This window comes from Lycium barbarum, chromosome 1 (assembly GCF_019175385.1).
Source record: "Lycium barbarum isolate Lr01 chromosome 1, ASM1917538v2, whole genome shotgun sequence".
NCBI classification, from domain to species: domain Eukaryota; kingdom Viridiplantae; phylum Streptophyta; class Magnoliopsida; order Solanales; family Solanaceae; genus Lycium; species Lycium barbarum.
The window spans coordinates 145990163-146014773 of NC_083337.1; the positions used below are offsets into that span (position 1 = coordinate 145990163).

General features: G+C 36.4%; 2 protein-coding genes and 1 long non-coding RNA gene across 5 annotated transcripts; 1 reads left to right on the forward strand and 2 right to left on the reverse strand.

Moving 5' to 3' along the window:
• Positions 1-8069: 8069 nt before the first annotated feature.
• LOC132642027 (probable prolyl 4-hydroxylase 4) lies at positions 8070-12385 on the reverse strand. The gene is made up of 7 exons (XM_060359260.1): positions 12096-12385; positions 11923-11980; positions 11459-11563; positions 10428-10485; positions 9652-9827; positions 8700-8769; positions 8070-8592 (listed from the first exon to the last, which is right to left on the reverse strand). The coding sequence occupies exons 1-7, from the start codon at positions 12215-12217 to the stop codon at positions 8300-8302; spliced, it is 882 nt and encodes a 293-aa protein (XP_060215243.1). The 5' UTR covers positions 12218-12385; the 3' UTR covers positions 8070-8299.
• A 1122-nt stretch (positions 12386-13507) lies between these two features.
• On the forward strand, positions 13508-15422 carry LOC132613194 (uncharacterized). The gene is made up of 3 exons (XR_009571945.1): positions 13508-13798; positions 14294-14350; positions 15088-15422. It is a non-coding gene; the product is annotated as an uncharacterized LOC132613194 (long non-coding RNA).
• A 1625-nt stretch (positions 15423-17047) lies between these two features.
• LOC132642035 (receptor-like cytosolic serine/threonine-protein kinase RBK2) lies at positions 17048-24404 on the reverse strand. 3 transcript variants are annotated; one of them, XM_060359289.1, is made up of 9 exons: positions 24265-24404; positions 21134-21237; positions 20567-21004; positions 19514-19765; positions 19272-19426; positions 18968-19047; positions 18746-18881; positions 18487-18636; positions 17048-17793 (listed from the first exon to the last, which is right to left on the reverse strand). In XM_060359289.1, exons 2-9 carry the CDS (start codon positions 21183-21185, stop codon positions 17596-17598), a joined length of 1461 nt encoding a protein of 486 aa, XP_060215272.1. In that variant the 5' UTR covers positions 21186-21237; positions 24265-24404; the 3' UTR covers positions 17048-17595. The 3 variants fall into 3 exon arrangements, with proteins under 3 accessions (XP_060215272.1, XP_060215254.1, XP_060215263.1); XM_060359271.1 differs by lacking the exon at positions 24265-24404 and adding an exon at positions 22045-22729; XM_060359280.1 differs by lacking the exon at positions 24265-24404 and adding an exon at positions 21809-22025.
• Between the last annotated feature and the right edge of the window lie 207 nt (positions 24405-24611).

The window sequence follows — 24611 nt, forward strand, 5'->3', positions numbered from 1 at the left end:
CCCTTTGAACGTTGGTGTCTTGGGAGTCTCGATCTTAGCCTCCCTCGTCACAACAACATTGTTGGCTGCCTCGGTCATGCCAACATTGACCTGCTCTTCGAGTGCCGCTATTTTTGCCTTCATGGCATAGATCGTGCTCAACGCCTCCATGAGTCTGCACTCTAAGGTAGTGATGGTTTGCTTTACCTCAATCTTAGCCTGCATACGCCCCTCTAAATCATTTCGGATGCTTTCAATCTCTTCAAGAGTATGCCCCTCAAGAACGCTAAGAGTGCCCTCCATCTTGCCTAAACGTTGGCTAAATGTGTCGATAGCGTCCATCCCCATATTAACCTTCATAACCCACTCTTTACCGAGCGAGACGTCCTCGGATAGGACCTCCACGTCATCCTCGCTCACCTCAATGGTAGATGGTTCTTGGGATGTAAGCCCTTCATTTGACACAACCTTTGGTGGCACCTCTTGGCTCTTGTTGGCGGCATTCCTCTTTTTGTTATGGCCCTTCTTGCCAGCGGCATCTTGGATGGCGTTGGCTTGGGTGTTAGCATCGTTTATTTCTCCGTCGTTCGCCATTCCCTTAGTCGTAACCTTCGCTCTGATACCACGTTGTCACGTCCTTAGTCTTCAACTAAGCGCACGTGCGGCACTTGACAACTCGCTCACGTTCTTGCATAAGTTGCTCATGATCTTGCTATGCCAAGTCAGCCTAGATTACTACACTCAAGATCGCTAAGGGAGTAGTAATTAAGAAAGACAAGAGAAATTTGCTAGAAGGAAGCTTTTTATTATAAAAGACTTTATTGATTTTGCTTGATGGTTTTCACAAATGAATGACCCTCCTATTTATACTACTCACCTAGGGACTAATATGTAAATAATAATTATTATACAAGTCCCTACATATTTACTAATAAGCCCCTATTCTAGAAATCTCTACACAACTAGAGTATTCCAAGGACTTTCCATGCAAATCCATGAAATTTTAGGGTCTTCCAAGGGAAACCTCCCTATATCTCTAGAATCTTCCCATAATATCTACTCTTCCTCTTATGTAATCATTCCACATGGCAAATATATGTGCCAAGTGGCACCTATGTGACATGATGACATGGTGGGTCCTCACAAAAAAGAATTAAATTTGTATAGAAGTGGAGGATTGGACTACTTCCAATTATGCGGCCCAAAGTTTGAGTTACAATAATTCTAGATAGTTGGAGAAAAGAAAAAGAATAGCGGATGCTAGTTGATAGTAGAATTGGTGAATGAAACAAATTTAGATGGAATAAATTATTTTTTGGAGGAAGGTGGATGATGGAAGAAATGTCTTGGAAAAGAAGAAAATTGATAGTGTTAGTTGAATGTGAATTGGAATTAATTTTTATTTTGTATGAAATATTTGATTGCTAATGTAATTATTATTTTCAATTAAAATAACTCTTTTAGCGTAAGAGAATTTGATTATCCTATATGGAGTGTTTTGATAGGAATTTCTATTAGTGCTAGACTTTGAGCAATTTATCATTTGCTTTAATCTGCTCAGCTTATAAATAGTGACTCTCACATGCAGGAATTCTTTATCTGCATAAAACTCACTAAACCACCCTTACGTCTTCATCTTAGCATTATACATCATATCAACTTTGTCTCAAACTATTAGCCAAATAGCTTTACGTCTTCATCTTAGCATTATACATCATATCAACTTTGTCTCAAACTATTAGCCAAATAGCTTGGTTACCTGCCTTGTTGATGACAGTAATACAAGTTGGATATGCAGGTATGAACCTGCTCTCGAAATTGGAAATAGACCTCTTTGTTCATGGGGCATATCAGCAAACATTCGCTCATGTGCCAGATTTCTTGTTTTATAGAAAGAAACATCAGACCTATCATGCCACGCTCCACATTTTCACATTTTCAAGATTTTCCTGTGTTCAATTTTCAGGGAATCGATTAACCAAATCACTTATATTATTGGCCTATAACACTGCAATCTTACTGTTGCATCTGCATTAACAAACTTAATGCATGCATTCACTTTTATCCCTGCTGTCATGACTGGACATGAAAGATTCAGACTTACTTTGAATAGATTATTGGTTGCAATTTTAATACATTTTTACACATAAATTTATGCTCCGCGTCGAAAGTTAGGGGTTTAGTTGAACCCATAACTACTTTGATTATCTTGGGACTGCTTATGGTGTTGTGGGGTAATTGGGTGGAGTCAAAAAGGCCATTGACCGTGGAACATTTGGAGCCTCAGCAAGAAATTTGAACAATTTGTCAAGTCCTGTAGATTCTGTCTACCGTAGTACCATATCTGTGGTTGAGCTTTATATTATTTTTAATGAAATTTTGGTACTGAAGCATTCATGTTTGTGCGCTAGTATCTTGGCTTCACTAGTTAATTCATCAATATGAAATTATGTATTCTATGGATGCTGGTTACCTTTTTTGTTTCTGTTTCATTATACTATTTTTAATGAAATTTTGTTACTTCAATATTCAAATCCCTAGCAAGGATTTGAAGAAGTGGTATACCAGTTTTCTTTCTATGAATGTAATTTGTACTAAAGGATCTATTATCACAATTCCGTTTTAAACTTATGTAACATCAAGTTTTGTGTTCGTGGAAAAAAGCACTATGCATATGAATTGGAAAATGTGGTTGAAGCTTAGTGTGTAATGTTTCTTCGTGATTCATTAACTACTTCCCTTCCCCTCGGGGACATTTTCAAAATTCAAAGCACGAGATGCATGGGCGACACACGAGATGCACGCGCGACACACGAGATGCACGTGTGACGCACGAGATGCACGTCTACGCAATGTTTGACTTTAGGCCAACAATTTCATTGAGCCGTCTATGGTTCTATTGTGTGCGATTTGGTTCGTCGATTCCCGAAAAATAGAACACAAGAAAATTTTGGCAAGGAACCCCTTTGTTCATGTGGCATATCGACAAACACTCCTTGCACTAGTTATTTGCCCGATTGCTTATTTCATAGAAACAAACACTTGACCTGCCATGACACGCTCCATATTTTTTCAATATTTTCCTCTGTTCAATTTTCGGGGAATCGATTAACCAAATTACCTATATTGTTGCCCTGCAACATTGCAACCCCACTGCTGCATATGCATTAACAAATGCAATGCATGCTTTCACTTTTATCCTTGTTGTCATGACTGGACATGGAAGAGTCAGACTTACAAGGGTCGAGATAGCGAAGCTTCTCTGTACTCTAATGAGTATAGGAGGTGCCATGATGTTGTCAGCTTACCATGGTCCAGTATTCCCCATTGGCCAGTCGAAGTTTCATTGGAAACTTTTAAAGGGCATCACATAACGGAAGCAGTACTGGCACCGACAATCTTAGGCCTTCTGCTCGTCATGGCCGAAGCACTGTCTTGGTCTATATGTTCAATAATCCAGGACAAAGTTAACCATGAGTATGTTATATGCAGCCACCTATTTAAGAACAACATTGATTTTATTCATGGCCAGCTGCATGTGTTCGGTGATCAGATTCTGCATTTACCACAATCAGGTCATCGCTGAGTAGTAGTGTTAGAGTTTTCTTAGTGGCTTACACGGGAGTTTTCTGCTCGGCTCTTTCATAGTTTGTGATTTGCTGGTGCATTTGGAAGAAGGGATCTTTTATTGTGTCCATATTCAATCCCTTACCAATAATAATTGTTGCCGTACTCAGTTAGCTCCTACTTGGAGAAAATATATTCACCGGAACAATTGTAGGATCAACCTTGATTATCTTGGGACTGCTTATGGTGTTGTGGGCTAATTGGGTGGACTCAAAAAGGGCATTGACAGTGGAACATTTGGAGCCTCAGCAAGAAAATTTGAACAATTTGTCAAGTCTTGTAGATTCTGTCTACTCTAGTACTATATCTGTGGTGGAGCTTTATATTATTTTTAATGAAATTTTGGTACTGAAGTATTCATGCTTGTGCACTTGTATCTTGGCTTCACCAATTAATTCATCAATATGAAATTATGTATTCTATGGATGTTGGTTACCTTTTTCGTTTCTGTTTCATTATACTATTTTTAATGAAATTTTGTTACATCAGTATTCAAATCCCTAGCAAGGATTTGAAGAGGTGATATACCAGTTTTCTTTCTATGAATGTAATATTTGTACTAAAGGATATGTTATCACAATTCTGTTTTAAACTTATGTAACATCAAGTTTTGTGTTCATGGAAAAAAGCACTACGCATATGAATTGGAAAATGTGGTTGAAGCTTAGTGTGCAATGTTTCTTTCTTATTCATTAACTACTTCCCTCCCCCTTGGGGTCATTTTTAAAATTCAAAGCACGAGATGCATGTGCGACACACGAGAAGCACGCACGACACACGAGATGCACGTGTGACTCACGAGATGCACGTCGACGCAGAGTTTTATTGAATATACTTGAGACTTTTTTTATTAATGTTTGACTTTAGGCCATCAATTTCATTGAGCCGTTTATGGTTCTGTTGTGTGCAATTTGGTTTGTCGATTCCCGAAAAATAGAACACAAGAAAATTTTAGCTATGAACCCTTTTGTTCATGTGGCATATAAATAAACATTCGCCGCACTAGTTATTTGCCCGATTGCTTATTTCATAGAAAGAAACACTCGGCCTGTCATGACACACTCCATATTTTTTCAAGATTTTCACGTGTTCAATTTTTGGGGAATCGATTAACCAAATTACCTATATTGGTTGCCTACAACATTGCAACCCCACTGTTGCATATGCAGTAACAATGCAATGCATGCTTTCACTTTTATCCTTGTTGTCATGACTGGACATGGAAGAGTCAGACTTACAAGGGTCGAGATAGCGAAGCTTCTCTGTACTCTAATGAGTATAGGAGGTGCCATGATGTTGTCAGCTTACCATGGTCCAGTATTCCCCATTGGCCAGTCGAAGTTTCATTGGAAACTTTTAAAGGGCATCACATAACGGAAGCAGTACTGGCACCGACAATCTTAGGCCTTCTGCTCATCATGGCCGAAGCACTGTCTTGGTCTATATGTTCAATAATCCAGGACAAATTTAACCATGAGTATGTTATATGCAGCCACCTATTTAAGAACAACATTGATTTTATTCATGGCCAGCTGCATGTGTTCGGTGATCAGATTCTGCATTTACCACAATCAGGTCATCGCTGAGTAGTAGTGTTAGAGTTTTCTTAGTGGCTTACACGGGAGTTTTCTGCTCGGCTCTTTCATAGTTTGTGATTTGCTGGTGCATTTGGAAGAAGGGATCTTTTATTGTGTCCATATTCAATCCCTTACCAATAATAATTGTTGCCGTACTCAGTTAGCTCCTACTTGGAGAAAATATATTCACCGGAACAATTGTAGGATCAACCTTGATTATCTTGGGACTGCTTATGGTGTTGTGGGCTAATTGGGTGGACTCAAAAAGGGCATTGACAGTGGAACATTTGGAGCCTCAGCAAGAAAATTTGAACAATTTGTCAAGTCTTGTAGATTCTGTCTACTCTAGTACTATATCTGTGGTGGAGCTTTATATTATTTTTAATGAAATTTTGGTACTTCAGTATTCATGCTTGTGCACTTGTATCTTGGCTTCACCAATTAATTCATCAATATGAAATTATGTATTCTATGGATGTTGGTTACCTTTTTTGTTTCTGTTTCATTATACTATTTTTAATGAAATTTTGTTACTTCAGTATTCAAATCCCTAGCAAGGATTTGAAGAGGTGATATACCAGTTTTCTTTCTATGAATGTAATATTTGTACTAAAGGATATATTATCACAATTCCGTTCTAAACTTATGTAACATCAAGTTTTGTGTTCATGGAAAAAAGCACTACGCATATGAATTGGAAAATGTGGTTGAAGCTTAGTTTATAATGTTTCTTTCTGATTCATTAACTACTTCCCTTCCCCTGGGGAACATTCAAAATTAAAACAATATCGGTTCTGAATTATATAAATAAAAGTTGAAGAGGAAACCAAAAACCAAAATGCTAGAGGCAATTCCTCAAATAGTCACCCAACTTAAGCAAATTACCTAGTAAAGTGATTTATCCTTCTTTTCGTTCCTCATATGGTCATTCAAGTTTATACATTTACCTTACAAAGTAACAATCACTAGAAATCATTCTAAAAGGAAAAGAAAAAGGGCTAAAGTAGTCCCTTAAGTTTGAATTTTCAATTAAAATAATTCTTATTCTTTAACACAAAACACTAACAACCTTTTAATTATACAAACAATACAATTTTAATTCAACTCTAACCGTGGAATTAAAAGTAACGGAACACACAATAATTTTAGAAATAATGCTTAAAAAGAATATGAAATATCCTATATGTACTCCATTTGTTTGGAAACTTAGTATTTCAACAATAAAATAGTGTACTATATTTATTCATTTTATGAGTAATCTTTATTTTGATTGATGAAATGGTTTAAATTAATTGTTAGTTTCTTCTACGCAAGAAATTATTTCCAAGAATTCATAATTAATAAGGAAGATTGTCAATACCTTCAAACAAAATAAACTAGGCCCTAATGCGAAAACAATCATATGTAAAGATTTTAAAGGATTTTCGTAAAGAAAAAATAAAAACATCGATGCATATTGAAGAATATCATGGTAATAATATAAATCATTCCACATCACATAAAATGAGGAGATTCTACATCATCATTGTGAACCAAATTTTTGTAAAGTTTTCAAATATTATTTTTGTCAATCTTGTAATATTGCTCCTCCCCTTTATATCATTTTAAAAAGTTAGTACCTATTTTACCCTTACGTTGACACTCCATTTCTTTTTAGTTTTAAATATTATGGTTTTTTTTTTTTTTTTTTTTTTAAATCTATATTATGGACTTACCTATAGAACCAAAACAATCTCATTTGCAAAGTAAAAAGGTGAAAAATAGTTGGAGGACCATTATTGTTCCGTGTTAAAAATAAGGGATGTTTTATCTCAAAGTCCAAATTTAAGGGACTACTTTGGACTTTTTTCTTTTATTTTTCAAGTGACTTCTAGCCATTGTTACTTTGTTAAGTCAAATGTATAAACTTAAATGATCGATGAGGAACAAAAAATAGATAAATGACTTTACTAGATAATTTGCTTAAGTTGAATGACCATATGAGGAGTTGGCTCCGAAATGCTATAATCATATCCGAAAATTGGACCTGAGAATTTTGGTATGTAAAGAATTTTATTCACAAAGTGAGAATTTACAAGCACAGTAAAAAGCAAACTCTGGACAGCCCCAAAACCTGCAAGCTTCAGTTGCTCCTATACAAGCATATGACTGGATAAGTGAACCACTACATTACCTAAGTTCCTAAGGATAATAGTTTAATCTATGCAGCTTACTAAGCAGTCTGTTGCACTTTGCTCCTCGACAATGCACTTCTTGAACTATACAACTATATGCTTCCATCTCCTGCTTTTGAAAACTCCTCTTGTTTCTTTCCTGCCAGACCAACAAGCTAAGGTCATTCGATATTATTTCAGCACCAGCACTTCTACATTTAGCGAGTTCAACTGCCCAGTTCACTTCCTCATTCGAGCTCATTGGATTTCGATTTATTCCTTGCCAGTGAAGTACTTTCCATACAGCAGTAGAGAGTAAGGGCAAGCAAACAGTAGGCGATCAATGGATTCATTTGCAATTTCACAAGAGACACAATCAGGTCCTCCAGGCCCTTCCATCTTTCCAGCCTGTCTTTATTGAGCAACCTCATTTTAATGGCCAAATAAGAGTATAAAACACCAAAACATTTTAGCTTCCCCCACTCAACCTTAGGAAAGTCACCTCTGAGCTTCTGGTAAAGGCTGTTAATGAAGAATGTATTCATCTGAGTCACCTCATCTTCACTGTATCCACCAGTAGTAAATGTTTCTCTACCCTTAAGAATTTTTTGCACTAACCATGAGACCTGAGGCAGCTGTACTTCCCATATAGACCTCCCTTTTTATGTAGCAACTATGGATCCATTGTATCCATAATTTTTTATTCTTATTAAAGAAAAATAGGTAAAAAAAATACAGTAAGCCCAATCTTCTAGAATGCAATGTGATGCACAAACGTTCATTAGCCAAGAAGGAAAAAAAAGGAAAAAGAGAAAACTGACAAAACTTGAATATTCAGTAAACATAATGAAGAACATAACCAAAGGATGGACAAGACAGCTTGGAAGATACAATACAAAGAACTAAACCAAAGTACTGGCACTGTCTCTAAGTTGATTTAGTGGGAGAGAGAAGCATAATAAGTTAACATGCTTTGCAGCTCTTCTGACAATATCCTGGAAGGCCTGCACTTCCCAGCATGTACTCTGGATTCTTGGTGCATTCCCCGAGAGCAGCCCATCTCTCACAATTCTCATCAGCATCGGTGCAATTTCTATCGGAAACAATTTTGTCAAAGGAATCCACATGAATCCACTTTGTTGCTGACCATTTCTCACCTTGAATGACAGGGCACCCACCATGGAGACTAATAGGATCAGGAGTGGCATTTGGATGAAGACTATAGAAAAGCAGGGCATCTCCTTTCCGTGGTTTCACTAATAAATTCCAAGAAAACGAAAAAGGTAGAGAAAGATGGACAATTAGTTGCAGCAAATACAACTATGCAACAATTCGGAGAGATCTTGAAGTCGTGTAGATTTACCTGATATGCCCTTCCTTGCACATTCAGACAAGCTGTCATCTGCTGCCATTGACCTACGGCGAGGAGATCCCTATAGAAATTTCTAATATTTGTTGAGTAACGAATGTGTAGTAACAAATTCAAAAATAAGGAAGAAGAAGTCAGGAGAAGACTCTAGTATAAATATGGTGAAGCTAAACTAGAAATGCCATCTCATCAATACCATTCAGTTTATAGAGAGAAGAAAAAAAAAAAGAACCCTCAAATAAACCAATGAGAGGAATCAAATGAAACATATCCAAGCAAAAATGGGGTCTTTGCCAAGCTCAGACGACTGCTTTAATAGTATGGCTTGCTGCAACCGAAACGTGCCATAACAGAAGCAAAACTTCAGCTTTTTCTAATAGACCTCCATGCTTTTGCCGGCTTTCTGCTGTCACGCATGTGCCCTTCAATTACAAAGCTCAACATCCTTTTAGTTCTTGGTTCGCAAAAATATCTTGGTTAGCTATTCGGCATAATTTTTACCCTCCAGTATTTCATCTTCCAAAATTTCAACAACACCACTTCAAAATTACTACTCCCTCTGTTTCAATTTGTTTGAACCTATTTCCTTTTTAGTCCGTGCCAAAATGAATGACCTCTTTCCTAATTTGGAAACAAATTCACTTTATGAATGATTTACAGCCACACAAATTTTCAAGGCTTATTTTGAACCACAAGTTTCAAAAGTCTTCCCTCTTTCTTAAATGTCGTGCCCAGTCAAATGGGTTCATATAAATTGAAACGGAGGGAGTAGTATATTACCTTTAAGCCCAACCCACAAATGAAAGAATACAGATATTGCAAAGGTAAGAAGAGAATGGACGCCTTAAAGTAGATTGAAGCAGAAGATAAATGTGCTCCTCATACCCCCAATAAGCAAAATGCATAGCAGAAAAATGGAATCAACGTAGATAAAACTTAAACTAACCTCTGCTTTAGGGAAGACAGTCTCACCTCCCTCTTTAACATCTGTGAGATACATAAGTACAGTGGCCACGCGGTGTCCACCTCGAGCGATATTAACCTTGTCTACAAAGTAATCATAGTGCGGCTCATATTTCTGCCCCTCCTCATATCGTAGTACTTGTATTTCTTCTCCATTCTCTGTAATAAGAAATAACTATCACGTACTCTGGTAAGTTAATGTAGTATCTCCAAAACTTTCTAATCAGCAGATATAGTGACAAACTTAATGGAGAGAACAAAGAATGTGTGTCAAAAAAATTGTCATAATTTAATTCCGAAAGGGGATGATTCTTATTATAGAGGTAATTAATAACTTAAGCCTTAGAGAATGTGTAGTTGAAAAGTTAACAGCTTTTAGTATAGCAGATAGCATAATGCAATCATCAACAGTTTAAAATCATGATCTCATAACAGGTTTTCTGAGTAAGAACAGATCCATTTAAACCAATAACAGTGAACAGAATGGATGATATTTTAAACTAAATTGGTTTCATCTCTTCTAGTAGGTTGCACTCTTAAATGGACACCACATTCTGCCATTTTCAGTCTTAAAGCTCAGCGAAGCTCAAGATCTGCAAAACCTATTACAGTTCGACTTGTCAAATGATATAGTATAAAAGAAGGTATTGTCATTTAATGTTCAATCAGCTACAAATATTTTACTGAAGTGAGTTAATTTTGTACATGACAAGGTTGATAGGTGACGTATTAGAATGTATAGTTTAGGGGCCGCCATACCTTTGGGTAGAAAGGTCCAAGTTGCTATCTTATCCTCTATCCCAGAGACAATAGGATCCTGCAGCATGAGAGGCAGAGAGAAAATTACAAAATTAAAGATAAGAAATGCAGAAGTTATCAAGTATGAAGCAGTGAGTTTGTCTGTAAAACATGAGATATTATCAGAAGCCTGTAATAAGTCATATGCTAATTATTAAAGGGAGCAATCATAAATTATCAGATTAAAACAACAATAACTATGTTGGGGATCGGCAGGTATGGAAAAGTGGATCAAGGAGATCGGATTGTGAATGCCCATCACGCCAATTAAATCAATATCGTTCACCACTAGTAAAAGACGTACTAAATACTCATACATAAAGGAACCACATCTGGTTTACAAATGTTTAAGGTACTTTGCAGCCCAAAAAGAAAACACACACACAGGAAAAAAAGTACCCACATTGGTAACTGATAGTAGAATATTGAGAAGAAAATCTCTAAGCAACCAAACTAGGCATAAGTTGTATTCTCCGAATAAAGGGAGACCAGAAAACTAACATATACATCCAGCCTGGCCTGCTACTGCTTCGGAAGGATAATACGACGAGTCGCTTCCCCCTTTCCTTCACCACCAGCTGGAGCAGCTGGTTAAGGCTGAGCACCAGAGACCAGCAGGACCGGCAATCTTCTCTTATGGCCTTCACCCCCCGCTAGATGCTGAGACGCGGGGACATGATACTGACGGCCGGGAGGAGGCCATAGAGAAAGTTTTTTTTATTCCTTTGTTTCGAACTTCGTGAAGAACTCCTTAAGAGTTAAAGATCAAAAACCATTATCACCGGATCATCTAACCCCATATGATGTCCTACCAGAGTAAAGTGATCAAAAATGTTCAACCAATGCTTGAAAAGTGAAGATCCATAAAATTTCCAACACTAGTACAATGATAATGAAAGTGTGCACATAGCAATATGAGTTGCATAATCACACCATTGACAGATAAAGCACTAAAGTTGTGAAAGTTATACATAAACGCGAGTAAAGCCAACCTTAGCTTTGGAAATGAACATCCCGGAGCTCGTCCTAACCTCACTGTGCTTACTTTTTCCAGACTCATTATCTGCCACAGCCGATCTCTTCAGCTCCGATTTCGCCTACCACACAATCCCCAAAAGTCAAATTATAAGTCCACACACATTTACTTAGTGAAAATATATCGAGAATTCGCTTTGAAGAAACTATTCCCTAGATGCATATGTCCTGTTATTTCAACACAATTGAAATAACACATGTCGCTTCAGATTGAAAATCTTTAGCACAATTAATATTTCATATATTCGAAATAAATTCAAAATCAAATTGAATAGATGTATCTAGGGAGAATCTGCTTTGAAGAAACTATTCCCTAGATACACATATCGTGTTATTCACAATTGAATCAATTAATTTTTGTTTTTTTTAAAAGACCTAAAGTTAGGAAATCAAAACATATTAAAGAGAAAATGTCACTCACAAGAGATATCAAGTGATTGCATTCTTCATCCGTAAGAAATCCTTCATATACAAAAGCTCTGTAAACAGTCCAAAAAAAAAAAAAATCGGTTGGCAAAAAGTACAGCATCATTTAAACAAATTATTAAACACCTTTTTTTAATTGGAATTAAGAAGTAGTAGAAGCAAAACTACCTAGGTTTCCATGAAATTTGTTTGGCTTTGGATGGATTGATAATTGCTGAGCTGGACGATTTGTGCACAAAAGCTATGATCAAGAGGAAGAAAAGACTAGCTAAATGCGAAGAGTTTTTCATGAGTTTTGCCGTTGAGTAGAAAAATGGGCACAATTTTTTCAGGGAAAGTATTCAGATTTTGTAGTATGTAATTGTAAATCTAAATGACTAAATCAAGTTGACTTGAAGCAGTAAACTGACAGAACAGAAGAGATAAGTTCCTATTGGCTACAAGGCTGTACCTAGAACCACCGTGTCGTGTGGGTAATTTGTATTTACTCGTCTTTTTTCAGTGTAATTACAGATTCTGCCGTTAAAGGTACCATTTCAATAATATACAATCCAATATAAAATATTATATTCACGTAGTCGTATTTTTAATCTGTATAGTCAACCTTTTTTTTTTGCAACAGTATTTATATACATAATATACAATATTGTACATTTAGTGTAGGTAATGTATCGTATAAAAGTGTACAATAATGTAGAAAGAAGAGTTAAAAATTTCAAATTGTACAAATCGGGTAAATATTTTCTCCAAATAGAGAGAGTGTAATTTTCCCATAATTAAACTACTCGTCACAATTTATATGATACTCTTTCTTTTTTAGTTAGTCCAAAAAAGAATTACACATTTTTACATTTAGCAACAATTTAACTCTAAAATTACTATTTTTCCCTTAATGAAATGATTTCTAACAACAAAAATCTGTTATATCCCGTATTTTTGTACGTTGGATTATTCGTAATTTAATCCACATAAGTTCGAGGACAAGGTTAATTTTTGAGGTTATAAGTATTTATGCAGTGCTTAACAATGTGATAAGTAGGTGTCGTGAAGGTTGGAGGTTACACAAATTGAATAGTATAAGTTTTATCAATACTATACCGGTACCTTCGGGTTATGGTTTGAACCGCTCGCGTTGGAGAATTTTGATCATATTCAAGTATGCAAATAACGAGATCGGTGTATATAAAGATGAGGTCCTCAAATAATTTAGGACTTAACAAGTGTGACGACGGTGATTGAGAATAATATTTGGTGTATGTATAAAGAGGCTATGGATTAGAGTTCTACCACATTATTATGGTAATGAGTATATGAAGTGTGTTAAAAGTGGTTCATGTTTAAGTAAATCATGATCAAGAAATTAATTATATGATTAATTGGTTAAACATTGGAATAAAGTGGGAGAATAAGGAGTTGATTATGGTATTAATTGAATTAAATGGAGGAGTGGATAGCATCCACATGTCACGTAAGGCAGCAAAGTTGGTGACTAATACACCTTTATTACCAATGTGGCGTTCACAAAATTAAAGGAGGATAGAGGTGGACTTAAGTATATACGTGTAAAGGAGGGGAAATACTATAGTAGTTTATACGGTGACTAATACTATACATTGTTAAATTGATAGATTTTATTTGGAGAAGGAGCATAGGGGCAGCAGCTAATTTTTTTTAGCTGCATCATGATTCTTAACATGGGCAGCAACGTACTAATACATTCAGTTCTTGGAAGTTTAAGCAACAACGTTATTCGATTTTTTTTTGGTTTTGTACATCGCTTCAATCTCGTTGTTCCATCTTATCGTGTTATTGAATTCGGGCTTTCTTCGAAGCGAAATAAAGAGGAAGAAGATTATTTCTTGGTATATAAGGTAAGAGCTATTCTCTCCTTGGTATATTTAAATTCATTCCGGTTAAAGCTAAATTGTGAGATGGGACCTACGAAAGTTATATCGGAAATCGGATAAATTGTTGTTGTTATCATGTGGGCTGTTTGGTGGTAGTTATAAATAGTTTTGTGGGCTAGAATATCATGGGATTGGTTGTAGTTTTAGTTGTTATTATTTTTGTTGCCGCTATAATATGTATATACAAAAATAAAGAAGCGTATACAAGCATTGGTATACGAATGTATATTGGGCTATTTTGGAAGTGATTTAAGAATGGATTTAATTCTAGTTTGATATGAAATTGTGGGTATTGTTGTTGTTGGTATTTTGATTGATGTTTTGGTTGAGTTGGAATTTCGAGGATTGTTAAGTTTTCAGGAGAAATGCTGCCCGAATTTTATTAAGTAACGTGCTAGCTTAGGCTTTGGATTTTGAGCGCGCTATAGTTAATACTTGATATCAATAATATTACTGTAGATTGGGAAGCCCGGGATCTGGTTTGTGGTAAGCTTGGCTACGGTTGATCTACGACAGGTATGTAAAGTTAACCCTTCTTTCTTTTTGGCATGACCCTTATGAAACGAACAGACGATGTGTATATGGTTCCAAAGAAATTCCTATTCTTAGAGCCACTAGGATGGCTAATGTTCTTGATTTCCAGAACTTACTTTATTATGTTTTGATACGTACATATGGTTCCAGAGTTCTATTTTGATATAATTCACAGTGACATTCGAAAGGTATTTGATATGACTATTGTCTTGATTTGCAAATGATGGTTCGTTTTGATTATTCCATTGAGTCTCAGATATGATTTAAATTGCATATAGTTGTTCACTACTCTGCTCGTGCGTGCCTCAATATGTCTTTCACTGAGTCCCGGGCCAGGACACGTTTTCGTGCACAGTTTCACTGCATTGTTCATCGAGTCCCTCACTAGAGGGCCGGGACACGTTATATATATATACATGATGATACGATGATGTGATGATGTGATGATATGATGATATGTTATGGCGGCCAGGAGGGCATATGATGACTTTATTCACCGAGTCCCTCACTAGAGGGCCGGGACACGTTATATATATGATATTGATATGCATGATTTTCATTTCATAAGGCAAGTGTATTGATGTTTTAAAAAGTCATACTTGTTTCTGGTAATCCCTATTTCAGTTATGATCCTTTTTACTGTATTTCATGTTTTATATACTCAGTACATATTCCGTACTGACCCCCTTTCTTCGGGGGGCTGCGTTTCATGCCCGCAGGTACTGATAGCCGGTTTGGCGACCCTTCAGCATAGGACTTCTACTCAGCTGTTTTGGAGAGCTCCGTTGTTCCGGAGTCTAGACCTTTGGTTCAGATCTTATGATGTATATGTATATGTTTATCCAGGGGTACGGCGGGGCCCTGTCCCGTCATATTTCGCTATCGATACTCTTAGAGGTCTGTAGACATGTGTGTGGGTTGTGTATAGGGTCTGTTCAGCTGTGTCTATACGATGTGATGTGGTATGATGTTCGTCTACGGTGGCAGCCTTGTCGGCTTGCATATGATATTGATATGTGATGGCAGCCTTGTCGGCTTGCGTATTATTTCATGATATGATCAGTTGTGACTCCTCAGAGACAGTGTATCTGAATATACATATATGATGACGCTATGAACCTTCATAGTTCTTTTGTAAAGTTTCATATCGTTCGTAGTTTCAGTTTGACTATATCTGACAAGTATGTATACGGGTGTCCAGGTCGGGCACCAGTCACGGCCCACGGGGTTGGGTCGTGACAAAATCTTTGTGACTCATTTTAGACCACAAGATTAAAAAATCTTTTCTTTTTTTTTAACTTCGTGCTTAGTCAAACATCCTCGTATACTTTGGGACAAAAGGACTTATTCTTACTTTTCCTCGGTACTAAAACCGATGTAACTCCGACTGTTAAGACTTGTCATTCATGGAAAATAGCGTAGGTATAAGTTAAGCCTACAATCATGCTGAATACTCGAATAGGTGTGATTGAACCAAACATAATAAAATAGAGATAATTAGACTGTGTATCAATGCTATTAAAATTGATTCATATTTTTAAATGTTATAAAAACTGACCTAAACTTTTTTTCCAATCTCCACCATCGTCGGTCACTGTCTTCCCGGCAGGTGAAGCTCACCGGAATTACTCCCTCCTCCCCTCTCTCGCTCTGCTACAACTTCTCTTCCTCACCGAAAGTTTTTCGGCGACAACGATGATGACTTCTCTTCCACCGCCATAGCGCCGTACTCACTTCCGATGCCGCCTCCTCCGCTATAGTGGCTCAGATCTGGCCAGGAGTTACCTAGATCTTACTAGATCTAGATCTATCAAAAAACTCATCGAGGTGGTTGTGGAGCGCAGGTGGCGGAGATGAAATTACCGGCGGCGGGAGTTGCCGGAGGTGGTTGAGGTCAGCGATGGAGAAACCGATAGGTGCAGGGTAGTGGGTGTATAATAGTGTATAATGGTGTATATGGGTGTATACACCCTCTTATACAATATTATACATTTTTATACACCTATATACATAATGTATCTGTCTTGTATACTTATGTATATGGGTGTATAAATATGTATAAGTCTTATTCAAAACCGGTCCAGATATATGTTTATAACCACTTATACAATATTGTATAAGTTTGTATTTTCTTGTATAATATTGTATAATTAAATTTTTTTAGTGTATATGCCTACACATTATACACCTTCAAATACATGTATACATAATGTACTTGTCTTTTGTATATAAGTGTATAAAACTGTATAAAAGTGCTTTTCGGCCAAAGCTTTGCAAATGTGAGTTTTGGGCTACTTTTTTGCAATGTAAGTGAGCAAATTGTATATTTGTGAAATTTCCCCAATTATATATATAGTGGAATACGAATTTGACGGACTCGATTTGTTAAATGATCATATAGATTCCCTATCAGCTATGGATTAACCATAAATTTGGTCTGGTATAAGTGGTCCGCAAATGCGAATAAAAGGCGAGACCCCGCCACAGGATCAGATCCTAGGCTCCATATGAGTTTTGATAGACGAGTACAAATAGAACATATTTAGCTAAGTCCACACATATTTTTCCGAAAGGTCTCACACCTCCGAAAGGTCTCACACCATTAAGAGTATGTGTACGCCTTATATATAGCTTCTTTTTTCTTTCATACCAATGTGTGATTTTGTTGGCAACAAATTTGTCTTTCAATTCTTTAAAAGGGCGCCGAGTGAAATCCTATTAACAAAGTAATCTGCACTTGCTGATATAAAGCATGTACTATACAGAATAATATAGGTAATATCTAGCTAGCCATGTCAAAACGCACACGTTCTACCTAGTATGATTCACCTTCTAAAGTTCATAGTTGCATGCACAATATATTACAGGATCAAATATCCAGCAAGATACTATTTCTGGATGCACTCAAACAGAACAAGGGTCTGCTATGCACCCTACAATATGTTGACATCTCTTTTCTTATTCAATATATACTAGGGACCAACACGTACATGATACGTCGTCCACCCAACATCGCTAAATTAAGAAACCTGCTAAACCTGTCAAAACTTGAAACACTGATTCCCGCACTTCTCATATTGATTTCTCAGTTGATTTTCACCTGGATACGGTGATTCAATCTGTATGATAGAATAGAACATTAATAACCCGACATGCATGTTGTGAATTCCGACAGCTCCATGGCAGTGAGATGTATGTCCGGAGTGTTCAGATCATATGAGAGATCTTCATTGTAACAAGGGATTAGTATTATATTTCTCCAACTCTGCCTGATTTTGCTGGTAATTCGGATCATCTTTACAATTTGGTGAGGGCAAGTCAAGCAGTAAATTCACTTTATGGGATATGTCATCTTGACGACTGGTATGTTGGAACGTTTTTTTTCTCTCAAGAATGCTTCCAGTACCTTTTAACATCTCCTGAACCTGCATATGGCATGCATCAAATTAGTGGAAATTACAAATTTTCCTTTTAATTGATGAAACATGAAATATATTGGCTTTTTTTCTCCTTTATTGTGCCATGGTATGTGAATGTTACAGAATAAGTGCCAAGTTCTCTTGGAATTAGTTTAACATTTCCACGCACAGTTGGACAAAGCTCTATGCACTGAGACCTTAAAAAAATAACCAAATAAAATCAAAAAGCTAAATCCTTTTGAGTAATAGTGTCTAGTGTTAACATGATCTCAGGTCAATTTACTGCACTCTAGCATTTTATATTGTCCTCCCCCATTATAACACCTTTTGGTTGAACCGTAATTCACATCAGACTTGGCCTTGGCCTAGGGTTAGAACAATATCAAGGAATTGTCAGAGCTCTTACTTTTTTCCCCCTAATTACGTGTATTCTAGCCAAGTTCCTTAACAAAAGAAAAGGCACACATTATGTCTTTGAATTCTAACAGATTAAGACCGGTAAAGTTTTCTGGATCAGAGCAAAACTTTAGAACTTTCCTCAGTAGAAGCAACGCTATTTCCTTTAGAATACTGACTATCTCTTTATGGGACAATCTGAGCAAAAACTGAATCTATACACACTTTCGAAAGGCTACAATCCAGGTTCTGTTATTATGATTCATACTGGTTATGTGCCCCCTAAAATATCAAATTACTTGCCTGGCTCATTGGAGGCCGGTCTGTTGAAGCTTGTTGTATGCATAAAGAGGCAACCATAACCATCCAGTTCATTTGTTCTGAGTTATAGTTATCCCCAAGTGATGGATCAACTAACCCGCTGTGGTTCTTACTAAGGAGCATTGGTTTGGCCTGCAACATTGTTACCATAGTACATATTAGTATGATCCATTGCCAGAAGAAGTGGCGATACATCTTCTCCCTACTAACTGAAAGAGATGCAGTTGAGCTGAATGCATACCCACATCACAACACTATTACGAGATTCGTCCAAAGCTGGACGTCCAGAAATGAGTTCCAACAATAAAACACCAAAGGCGTAGACGTCTGTTTTTTCATCCACAACACCATGCATGAAGAACTCAGGAGGGAGGTATCTGTCATGGAATTTAAAATGATATATCACCATGGGAGGTCAATACAGTATATACGTTTTGTTGGTTGAGATTATGACTCCACAAACCCGAATGTGCCTTCAAACTGTGATACGGTAAGATGTGTCCACTGATCAGGGAGCCATTTTGCAAGTCCAAAATCAGATATCTGCAGAAAACTAAAAGCTGAACATTAAAATGCAGCAAATTGATATGAGCAAAAAATAAAAACACCTATAGATTTAATTTTATAAGCAGTTCATGGACTTTGGATCCCTGATTGGACAAATGGCATTCAAATATCGCCGAAAGGTGATCAATGCCAGACAACGAAACAACTCTAAAACATAATACAACAGCTTTTAAATTCCAAATACTCGTTCAAAGAGATACCTGAGCTTCAAAATCTTCCGTCAGCAAAACATTAGCTGTCTTGATATCTCTATGGATAATTCTCCTCCGGCAACCCTCATGGAGATACGCAAGGCCAGCGGCAGCGCCTAGAGCGATGTTATACCTGTAGCACCAAGCCAACTTACCCTTTTCACCTGAAAAGAGTAATGCATATTAGAGAAAAGTAATTAATGGTTAAAAATCTACAGAATAAATCCAAAATAAGAAAATTATGAACAGACCATTAAGAAGATTCGCCAAGCTCCCATGTGGAGAGAGGGGAAGGACAAGGTGCATCCCTCCTTCAACTCCATATCCAATAACACCAGCAACGTTGGGATGGTTAACATGTACCAGAATTCCGAGCTCAGATAAGTAGTCGGCTGTCATCTCCTCTTGAGTTCCCCTGATCAGCCTTTTAACTGCCACTAGTTGGCCATCTTCAAGATGTCCCTTATATACTTCTGATGAACCTCCCTCACCGATCAAGTTTTCTTTGAGAATGACATAAACAATAATGAGCACCACGATATACTTTTTAATCTGGTAATTTGCTAAATAAAAGCACTAACTAGACATTTGAGAGATTTAAATAAGCCCATCATGCAAAAGCAGTTGAGATGAAAAATTGAGTTGCTCTGAAGTTCAAAGTGATATCTTGTCACAAGTTGGCTGCCTTAGTTTCATATACTCCCTCCGCCCCAAATTACGTGACACTCTTTCCTTTTTAGTCAGTCCCAAAAAAGAATGAAATTTTCTATATTTAGAAGGAGTAACAATTTTTTTTTTTTTTTGAGAATGGTAACAATTAATCTATATATCCACAGGTATAACTACATCCAAATGTGTAGTCCCCCTTCAAAAGTATTACAGCTTACATTGCCTTTCTAATTCCACTAAATTGCAACCAATCAATAGCTGGTAAAATATCTACTGTTTGATCTAAAATTTCCTGTTTACACCAAAAATAGTAAATAGCTAAACAATTCATCTTCATTTTCTGCATGCTGCTCTGCTTATCTTCAAAACATCTCTGATTTCTCTCCTTCCAAACTGTCCATTGTTAGTAGGAGTAACAAATTAACTTTAAACTTCCCATTTTACACTTAATAAGATGATTTATAGCCACACATATTTCTATGGCATATATTAGATCACAAGTTATAAAAGTCTTCCTTTTTTTCTTGAATTCCATGCTCAGTCAAACACCTTTACATAAATTGGGACAGAGGGAGTATTTGGATAGAATTAAATAGTTTAAAGACGAAAGAGTACAGATACAAAGAAACCCATACCACGGCTAAAGTTGTCGGTAGCTTTCTGAAGATCAGAGAGAAAGAAATTCTTCCAGTGCGCTTGAAAGCAGTGACGTAAATCATTAGTATCTAGATTAGGAGTAGGCACGATTGGTACGCTCTGTTCTGTATTCCTACTTTTCCATTTCGGTAGCATCTTAATAGAAGGCAGCGAAGGTAAGCTAGGATGGAAAGTATGCAAATGTATGGCTGATCCAATCTTTAGTCTTTTAATGAATCCTTTCCACTGAGATCCAAATTTTCCATCCGAATCTGAAGTGCTGCTGGACTTGGAAGTTGTAGATTCTGCATCATCTTCGGAAGCATCGATTGTTGACACCTCAGATACGTCATCTCGTGATTGAACTTTGTGCAGAAATAATTCTTCAGTTGAATCCTTTTCTATTTTTCCTTCCCCCATAGTAAGACACCGCAACTCTAGCATAACATGATGACAAGTTACATATTGCAAGGATACACACAAGCGCTCACACACAAAACTAATCAACAAATCAAGATGAGTAATATGATCTAAAAAGAATCCATGGTGAGGAAATTAAATTTTACCTTCAGCGGAGATAGAAATGGAAGCACAAAAAAGTAGCTTATTTTGCCCCATCTTTGAGAGCCCCTTGTCCAAGATTCCTTCGCCGACATTGGAGGGATTCTCACTGTTAAAACAATTAGAACTATCAGCTACTCCTTTCGATAAGTCATCTAATCAAACATATGTATGGTATTAGACAATTCTTAATTATGAAACACCATGCTAATGGTTTCTTCCTCTATTCTTTTCTTTGTCCATTTTTATTCAAACCACAGGCCACTCAACTCATCATCTCAGCTACTATTCTCTTACATATGTCCTTGTGAATTCGACATCTCTGCAGAAGATTATAGACCTCTGAAGAAAACACTCAAAGGTCCAAAATTGTTAAAACAACAATCCCTTGAAATATACTATTTGTTGTCCACGTACAGCATTTCTAATTATATACCCAATATTAATAGAACATTAATAAGTTTTAATTTATATTATCCACCATTCTTGTGCATATTTTATTGCATCACAATGACACAGATGTGTATATATATCTTGCATTAGAAGACAATCTCGTAAGCAACCTATCTGTTAATCCTACAAATTAGCTACAACATTTCCCCTACCCCTCCCCAAAAGAGGAGTACAAACAAACCATAAAGAGGGGAATATGTTTTTGAGTCACGATGAAGAATCATTACCATGGAGAAGCAAAAGGTTCACGAGTAGTTTTCATGGGTTCTCAGGGAAAGAAGATGATGAATTAGCCAATTAAAACTGAACCCTGGGTGGCCTGGGCATGCAGGGGAGAAAGGATCGGAGCCTCTTCCAGAAACAAAGAAAAAAAAAACAAAAAAAAAACAAAAATGGAAAGAGAGAGAGAGAATTGAAGGAGACGAAAGGGAAAGAGGGAAATAGTGGTTGTCATGTTGTCTACCTGAATCTTGCCGGATCTCTGTCCCCAAAATTCGGACTTTGCTCCATATTTACGTGCATGATTTCTTTTTGTCCCCTAACCTACGTGCATGAAAGTAATCTACTCTAATAAAATTAGGAAAAAAAACAGTATTCTTTTCCTAAACTACATCGTTAGTGCTATATGACCTCTCAATATATTATATTGATCACTATATACTTATTCGATCCTCGGGACATATTATTACTCTTATTATTATTGGTAACTTACAACCTTTTTAAGAAACAAATAGAACATGACTTACTACCTCAGGTGGATGGACAGGAAAAATTTCGGATTTGGTCGAACTCATTAGTTTTGGCTACATGTGTTAAGAATGTACTAAATATGTAAGAATATTAAAATTCGAACTCACTAACTCAAATGGTCAGTAAATTTAATAACACCATGAACTCATAAAGTTTAAATTTTAAATTTATCTGTCAAATTAAATAGACAAAGAAAAGAAGTAAATTGTAGGCTGTGATTTGTGAATAGCCACTACTGCCCAGTCGTTCCAAACTCCAAAGGCAAAGTCACAAGAAATTTATTTGTATTTAGTGACAAAGAATTCGAGGTTTAATTTGGGTAAGCCTACACCACTTCGTTCAGACCCTGACGTGGCAGAGATAATCAAAAAAATTACTCTATAGATTAAAGCGACAAGCGCCTGAAGTGACGGAACACACGTCACCGTCAATGAGAAATTTGAGCCCCACCAACAACCGACTCCTCTCTTTCTTCTCCTTCCATTAGAACCATGAAAAAACTTGCTCATATACAATTTGCAACCAACTACATCGATTTATTATTATTAAACAATTAAAAAACATTAATAGTATATTAATCATGCTTAATTATAAAAGTTTATATATGACAAATAATGTATCATGCAGTAGAGGAAACACTTGAAGGATCACTTTGACAAATCAATCAACATTTATACTCTGTGTGGTGTGGTTGAAATTCTGGTATAATTCATACCTCAATTAAGTATCACCCTATGCAGGGCTATACTTAAAACAACCACTATATGCGATTATATGATTGCTATCAACCTTCTTAACAATTTATTCATTATAACTTATGTATAACTAGTTTTTGAACCAAAACTTAAGGCGTTTTATTGGAGAAGTGGTGAACAATTTTCAATCAAAAAGTCTTCTTTTAAAAAACAAAGTTTGCAAGTCTCTTAAAAAGAAAGTAAAAAAAAGTCGAACTTTAGAAAAGCCTCTCTGGAAAAGTTGAAAACAAAAAAACCAAAAAGTTTGAATAGCTAAACAAGCAAAAAACTAATATTAAAATAATTTTTCAACTTAAAGCCACCTTAATATGTGTGATTTTTGTCCTTGAAAACATTCATTACTAGGTTTAAAAAAAAGGAAAAAAGTGTTAATAGCATATTTGGTCTTTTAGTCATATATGAATTTTAATTTTAATCCTTATAATATTAATTAACCACATTCAAATATCAATTAATTGAAATATACACTTTTAATCTATTTGCTCGTGAATTTATACTGTTATTTTATTTTTGACAGTAAATTAAAAATAACTCAAATATAATACTATATGTTCTACATAAAACAACTCACACTATATTACAAGGATCAAAAACATAATTTAGCAATAACTAAAATTATTATTTAAAAAAAAAAAAACAGTCACCATTAGCCCCATAAAACTAACCCCATAACCCGCGCATCCCTCGCCCCCACATCTCTCTATCTTTTTTCTCTCCCCTCTTTGTATTTAAACCTTCTTTCATTCCCGACCTTTTTCTTCAAATCTAAACCGAGCAAGCAAAAAGAATAATACTAACTGTTTTTCCCTTTCCTTGAGAAGAGACCAAAAAACAAAAAGAGAGAAAAATTCCCTCCTTTATAAAACAAGGAACTGGAAAAATCAGAAAAATAATTCAAAAGCTTCTTTTTTCAATCCTGTTAACCCATTTTCAAATAATTCGCATTTATTTGAAAGATTTCATTTTTTATGCGAGAAATATGGCAACAGAGGTATTACGGCCACAGGATATTTTAATTGAACGGTTCAGAGTTTCACCATCGGCGTTATATCGCCGTAGAAACAACTACGGAAAAGGCAATGACTCTTTTAACCCTAAGCCTTCCTCTAACAACAATTATGGAAACCGGGTCAAACCGGAAAGGGAAAGATCCGAGAAAAAGAAGCTGAAAGACCAACCTGAACCGTTGATGAGGAAGAGATGTACGAGTTCCGAAGATTTAAGACCTACTCATAACGGCGTTAAATCTAACGGTGACGGCATAGTGATGGGACGGGTCACACTTTTGAGAAGAGGCGAGTCTTTAGATTCGCTTAACCCGATATTTACGAAAGTCGGACCGGTTCAAAAACCGGAAATGATGGTTCCAAAGCATATCCGGGTCGGGTTATCTTCTGCTGACGTCATTTCCGGTTCAGCAGCATTTCCAAAGTCGCCGGTTTATGCCGGTTCGGCTTTTTCAAATTCGCCATCACCTAGAGCTCTTCCTTTGCCTTCTTTTTTTAATAATAACAAAAAGCAAGAA

Bases quoted from the DNA above. Each gene is read 5' to 3' on its own strand.
- LOC132642027 (XM_060359260.1), bottom strand. From the start codon at position 12,217: ATGAAAAACTCTTCGCATTTAGCTAGTCTTTTCTTCCTCTTGATCATA. The intron at 11,564-11,922 runs GTGAGTGACATT...ATTGTGTGGTAG, and splicing joins GCAATCACTTGATATCTCTT to GCGAAATCGGAGCTGAAGAG. The intron at 9,828-10,427 runs GTATGGCGGCCC...TTCTTATTACAG, and splicing joins TTGGACCTTTCTACCCAAAG to AGAATGGAGAAGAAATACAA.
- LOC132642035 (XM_060359271.1), bottom strand. From the start codon at position 22,103: ATGCACGTAAATATGGAGCAAAGTCCGAATTTTGGGGACAGAGATCCG. The intron at 21,005-21,133 runs GTAAAATTTAAT...ATGTTATGCTAG, and splicing joins CATTTCTATCTCCGCTGAAG to AGTTGCGGTGTCTTACTATG. The intron at 17,794-18,486 runs GCAAGTAATTTG...TGCCATATGCAG, and splicing joins ACCGGCCTCCAATGAGCCAG to GTTCAGGAGATGTTAAAAGG.